At 43.3% G+C, this 6,449-nt stretch overlaps 1 protein-coding gene across 2 annotated transcripts in view; it reads left to right on the top strand.

Moving 5' to 3' along the window:
* Zmat4 (zinc finger matrin-type 4) overlaps nt 1–5,791 on the top strand; it is a 393,512-nt gene extending 387,721 nt beyond the window's left edge. For both annotated transcript variants that reach the window (XM_021170888.3, XM_029480293.2), the window contains exon 7: nt 2,418–5,791. In XM_021170888.3, coding sequence (XP_021026547.1) covers nt 2,418–2,433 — 16 coding nt within the window. In that variant the 3' untranslated portion in view covers nt 2,434–5,791. The remainder of the gene's footprint in view (nt 1–2,417) is intronic.
* The last annotated feature ends 658 nt before the right edge of the window (nt 5,792–6,449 follow it).

The following is a 6,449-nucleotide window of genomic DNA, read 5'->3' as shown; positions in this document are numbered from 1 at the left end:
AGGAGGAAACTCATGCCTGGTATTGCAAAGTTGGTCAAGAAACCAAGATTGGTGAGATCACAGGTCCTAGTAAAACCTACAAGTGTTGTTTTCTAAATGATGATTGTATCAAACTACGTTCTAAATGCATGGTGTAATATGGTTCTTCTATCTTATCAGAGACATTTCTCTGTGCAGTAGATGCTGGTCAGTGCAGAAGCTCACAACTGGCCAAAGCATAAGGAATAAATGATGGTGGAGTGCCCAGCCAGTGATTGATAGGACCTTTATAGTCATACCTCCTCCCCAAAGCTCAAGGACCGTCATGGGAAAATGGAGCAGAAAGATTATAAGAACTAAAGGGTAGGAAAGACCAGAGCCAAATAGCTGGTATCGATTGCACGTAACTTCTTAGAAGGGTTGGGATCCCATGTCTATTTCCACCTTTCAATGCTGGGACTTCATCTGGCTTGAACCTGTGTAGACCTTGTACATGCTACTATGTGCTTGTGCATGTCTCTGGGAATTCATATGTGTTGTGATCATAAAAAGAAAAAGAGCTATAAGAATATGTTCTGGCAGGGTATGGGGGAAGAGGGTGCCCTGGTGTGCCCATGCTAGGGCATCCCTTACCCCTGAGGGACCAGACACATACCTGTATAGTATAGAATAGAGTTTATTTAGGGCATGAGGAGGGGAGTTAAGAGGGTAGTAACGGCAGAGAAAGACAGAGAGAAGGAGAGAGCAGATACGTGGAGGGTAGCCATGACAATGTGAAGAGAGTGGGGGATGGGAATGGAGAGGGGGGCACAAGGGGGCAAGAGCTTAAGAGAGGGAGGAGGGGGGAAACACCCCTTTTATAGTGGGCCAAGCCTACCTGGCTGTTGCCAGGCAACTGTGGAGAGGAGCATACCTGGCTGCTGCCAGGAACTGTTGGGATAGAGTTTAGACAGAATATCAACAATATGTGTATCAATCCTAGTATGTCTGGAAGGCAGTTTCCTTGGAGTCATCCATTACCCTTGGTCCCTCTTCCACATAGATCCCCGAGTCTTGAGGGGAGAGGCTTGCTAATATATCCCATTCAGGATTAAGTGCCTCAAAAAGGCCCTCACACTGCCTATTATCCTGGTGTGGGTCTCTGTTAATTCTCACTCACTGTAAGGATAGGCTGAGCAAGGTGCTCATCTCTGTGCACATAGCAGTATGCTACTGGGAGTCCTCTTACTGCTATGTTCCTTTAGCAGAATAAAAATATTAGGTTTTCCAGTAAGCCCATGGTCTAGGTCATTTTCAGTTCTTGGATACTTTATCAGTGTTAGGTTATGGGTTACATCTTATGGAGTGGACCTTAGATATCTACAATAGAAGAGACAGTTCCCCTGACCAGACATCCTACCAAGCTACAATTTGAATGTCAGGTATAACTCACATCTTGTTGAGTGTTTGGACAAAGGGGTCCCATAGAATCCCCTAAGCATTACTGACTATTGCCAGAGCTGTTAGTGGCTCTCTGCAACCCGATAGTGAGTCACTATTGCTGAAGGCAACACTTAGTTATTAAAAGGAACACGGTGAAGTCAAGCTGTTGTCTTACTGGGAGGTTTACCCCTACTAATGTTCGTGGTGCTACAAGGCCCTCTTCAAGCTACCAAAGGAGAAGCATAATTAATACTGCTACAAACACTTTGACCTACAACAGTGACCTGCCTGCAAGATAGACTGGTGTAATAGTGGCACAAAAGTTATGGGGCAAACCAATCATCTTTTGGTATCTGTTGTTTTTAATCTCAAGATCATTTGAAAAGGAGCTAGTGTCTGAATTCAGAGTGGAGAAGTGCAGATTTTTCACAATATGGAAATGGCATTGATAATTCGGTCATCATATAAGGCAGATTATTTAATCTCCTAAAAGAATCACCGTGGAGGATCTGAAGAGATGGCTAAGAGGGTAAAGAGTTTGGTGTACAAGGCCATGAACCTGATAATCCCCAACACCCACATAAATGCCAGGCGTGGCTATGTATGTTTGCAGCCCTAGCACTGGGAGGATGGAGACAGGTAAATCCCAGAACCTCCCGCCCAGTCAATCCAGCCAAAATGGTGAGTTCCATGTTGAGTGAAGGTACCGGTTCAGAAATACAAAGTGGGAAGAGATCTCTGGCCTGCATACAGACACTCACAGGTGACCAATCACGTCTTCCACACATACACACTTCTCTCTCTCTTTCTCTCTCTCTCTCTCTCTCTCTCTCTCTCTCTCTCTCTCTCTCTCACACACACACACACACACACACACACACAAATGACTCACTATCTAAACTCAGCTTTATTTAAATTTGGAGGGGTTGGGGATGGAGGGTAGGAGAGAGAAGAGGGGAGTGCCAACATGTATAATTATGGAAGAAGGTACTACTGTCTTCCTTCTTGTCTTACAGCCTGAAGAATAAGTAGTGACAGCATCTATCAAGAGCTAAGAAGAGACTCCCGAATTTCTCTGTGGTAGAGAACTGCTCACCAACCAAAAGAGGATCCTTTCTCGAGCAATGAACATTTCTTACAAGGATTCACAGATTAACACGTGACCAGTATTGATTTTTGAAAGTAAATAAGATTTCCTTTTCTTCTTCTCATTTAGTGGCAAATTATCCTTGGATTTAGAAGAATCCTTTTCTGATAACATGTTTAGCACAAGTTCTAAACTGCAATCACACACACAGCAGCTAGTCAGAGCATTATTCAAACTTACAACGAGTGGAAAATTTAATTTCCAATTCATTCTAGATTTCCGTAGAGTTACAATGATTCTGTGAGACCCTTCATGATTATCATGTAAGCCTCCTAGATCCATTAACAAATATACTTTTGTCATCATGGGGAACATAGTTGGTGACGACAACCACAAGAACAGAATAAATTGTGGTCTGTAGAAGTTATATAACAAATAGAATACCAGTCCTTCCTGCTTCACACCTATGAGCCAGCCTTGCCTCTAAATGCCAGAAGCATGAAAGCAGGTGGGAACACAGAGGAAGGACCTTCACTCTGGATCACCTTGATGGAAAGCTTCACAAGACGAAGCCAAGTTATCCTTGCAAGCTGCCAGATCATAGCTTAGGAAAAGAACTAGTTTGATTGCATGATGATCCTATTAAGTAAAAATGTCTTCACAGCGGTTGACCTTGATGGAGTGCTTTTCTAAAGGTATCCAGAGGAGAATTGTAAACCCCGGAGTGAGATGGAAGTAATTCTTAGCAAGTTGGCCTGGATTGTGGGCTTTAATTTGGGGCAGTAATGATTTGGTGCGTGTCGAGGGAGGGAAGAGAATGATTAAATCCTGAAGAAGTTTCCTTCTTCTGTTTCTCTTCCAACGTGTTGCCGAGATGGGGATTGAGTGACTTTGAACAGAACTCCTCTGGGAAGAGGATGGACCAGAGAACTGATGGTCTTTAAAGGGATCAAGTCTGAGTGCAGCTGTGAAATTCCCTCTCCAGGGAATCACTGCTCTGCATTGTGTTGGGAAGTGGTGTCTTGCAGACACTGCAAGGTAGACACAGAACTTCCTTTCCTGGGCTCTCAGCTGGCTGGAGCAGCCCTTGACACCTTGTGACCACCAAGCTACCGAGTAACGTCAGACTTTTCCAGACATCAGCGCTTTCCACAGAGATCTGAGGTCGTGGACAGCCAGTGAGCAATAAACGAAACGACACGGAAACGCACAGTGTTGTTCTTAAGGTGCCTGTTTTGTTGTGTGAGGAGGTCACGGTCCTTAGGGACCAGACCCGTGGCTACAAAGAGGAAGGTCACACACATCGTGTACAGTCATGCTGCAGGTGGGAAGCACGAGGGGTGTGGTGACAACAATTTTATTTTGCTATTTTAGAAAGAAGCACACAACAGAGCTACAGCCCTCCCGTGATGGCTTTTCTTCGAATATGTGGAATAAAGCTTTATTTGTCAATTCTGCTGTAAAATAAGCATAGTCTGAGGTTTTAGTTTTTGTTTTTAAAATCTTTCTCTGTTTCTGTTTAGTGCCTGAGCTCTCTCCCTGAAGTGTTGTGTTTATTTTTGTTTTTAATGGCCTAAGATAGAAAAGCCTATGAACATAGATCTCCTTTGCGTTACAGTGACGCTTTGCCAAGTCCTTTATGGCTAAGCCTCCAGCTACAATAATCAGATTATTTCAGAGTGCCTCATCGAAATACCATTGCTCTTTGGCAAGCTGCCACAGACACCCACCAGACATTTTCTTGGTTTGATTGTTCTCAAGTGTATTCATGCCCATGCAGATAAGGGGAATGTCATCCCAGCATGCTGTGAGGATCACTTGGCCAGACTACTATGTGCAAGAAGGCTCAACATGCCACTGTGTTCTGGGGACTATCAAACAGACACACCTTTCCTCCAGAAACTGGGCTGTTCACTTTTGCTTTAGTGTGGCTGTATGTTCAATTAAGTCTTATGCTACTTTCCAGTTTTATTATGACTGGATGGGAGTTGGGTGTAGGGCAAATGTTTTTCAGGGGCCCTTGAATTCTGATGGGAAGAAAAGAGACAAACCTGTCTGTGTCCCTGTCTCCTGACCAGTCCATGTGGAGCACCCCTGAGAGAGAGAGAGAGAGAGAGAGAGAGAGAGAGAGAGAGAGAGAGAGAGAGAGAGCAATGTGATTACAATAAACTTGGGGTTAGTTCTATAACATTTGAGGAGAACATGGAGAAAACTCATCTATGAGAGAGGAGAGCTGTCCATACGACTGTGTCTAAAGTAACGTGGCTATTCCAGAGTTCAGAGAGATGTCAGCTAACCACATTAAGTTTTCTGGCCATAATGAGGAAAACTCAACACCTGTCGGCCTCCTGTTAAACCGAGATATCTCTGTTTAATGGAACAGTCACTACCAGTTGATCTAGGCATCTCCCTGTTTCTCTCCCTTCTCTTATCATTCCACGATATAGTCTCCAGGATGTAACATGCATTGCCCATGTGGTCTACCACTGAATGCCATGCTTAGGTGTGATTCCTCAGAACACTAGATTACCCCTTAGTCCTGGCCATACCATTTGAATTTGCTCTACAAAACCTTCTTCCTGTTCAGTACGGATATGAGCTTGAGGCTAGCAACCTGTGTCAGTGGCCACAAATACCATGATAGTAAGATCCAAATTAATGAGCTCTCCTTATAGACAGTCTCCACAGTCCAGTGAACTAAGAAATACAGTCATAAAGCGATCCGCTAAGCAGCAAGTGCTGCGGCCATTCCTTCTGCTGATAAAGTAGCCATAAAACTCTCATCTATTGCTGCTGGACTGAAAGACCAATGGGATTTGTTCTTTCTGGCCCCTTAGATGACAGAGACGCATAAACTGGAACTGCAAGGATCTTTGCACTGTCTGTTGGAGTGAGTTTAATTAGGCCAACTGTATCAAAAAGAAAACAAACAAACAAACAATGGGACCCACTTATAATGCTGTCACTCCTGCGGAACTCCCCATCTAGAGAGGCCACCTCCCTGTCAAAGCTGAGTGAGGCATTTTTGACAAGGCAGTGGGAATACAGGACACTAAACCCCAATAAGAGACCGTGAGGTTGTAAAGACAGTCCCCACTAAATATCTGTCCTTCTCTTGAACAGCTTGTCCAGTGAATTATTTTTCTTTTGTAAGAATAAAACTAAGAAAAGTCTGTCTGTGCAACATATTATTGTAGGGATGGATTTTTCTCCCCTGCCCCCTTCTGGTTTTGAATTTGTTCATATTCAAGGCATGTTAAACTACCTCATAGGTTTGTTGTGTGGATTAGCTGATTAATAAATAACAACTGATTAAAATACGAATCTGTATGTAAATGCTGCCTTAATGTTTTTCCTTGCTAAAGATTTGTGAGTCAAATCAACTGGGTGATATTTAAATGTAATATGTAAAGGCCAGATGTGGTGGCCACACCTGCCATCTCAACTTGTGGTAAGCTCACATCCTGCGAGAAACAGATAGACTAAAGCAACATTCAAAAACTGGCAGATATACCACCAGACATCATGAAACAACCAACAAACAAAAATCAAAGGTTTACTTACTTAGCTTCAATTTTACTTTTATATCTGTGGGGTTTTTTTTGTTTGTTTTTTTGGTTTTTTTTGAGACAAGGTCTCTCTTTGTAGCTCAGGCTAGCCTTGAACTGCCAGTCTCCTGCCTCAGCCTTCTAAAAGGTTTTTAAATTCTTAAGAGAGGGAGTCAGCATCAGCCTTCAGAGTATCTGAAATGATGTGGTAGTTGAAATGTGCCATTTATAGTCGTTTATAGTAAAATTAAAGTGGTTTTGAGAGTGCAAGTTTGATACCATTGCTGTAGGCTCCTTCACATCTGGAATAACAGGTCAAGAGCAGTCATGGCTGCTCTATGTGCTCCTGAGCTCCTGTGAGGTTGAGAACATTGGTGAATATCTGCCTGGATCATGCTGTCTGAATGCTATTT

The sequence above is a fragment of the Mus caroli genome, unplaced genomic scaffold (assembly GCF_978045245.1).
Source record: "Mus caroli unplaced genomic scaffold, Mus_caroli_1 scaffold_10, whole genome shotgun sequence".
Classification (NCBI taxonomy): domain Eukaryota; kingdom Metazoa; phylum Chordata; class Mammalia; order Rodentia; family Muridae; genus Mus; species Mus caroli.
This window is presented reverse-complemented; position numbering and strand designations above follow the sequence as displayed.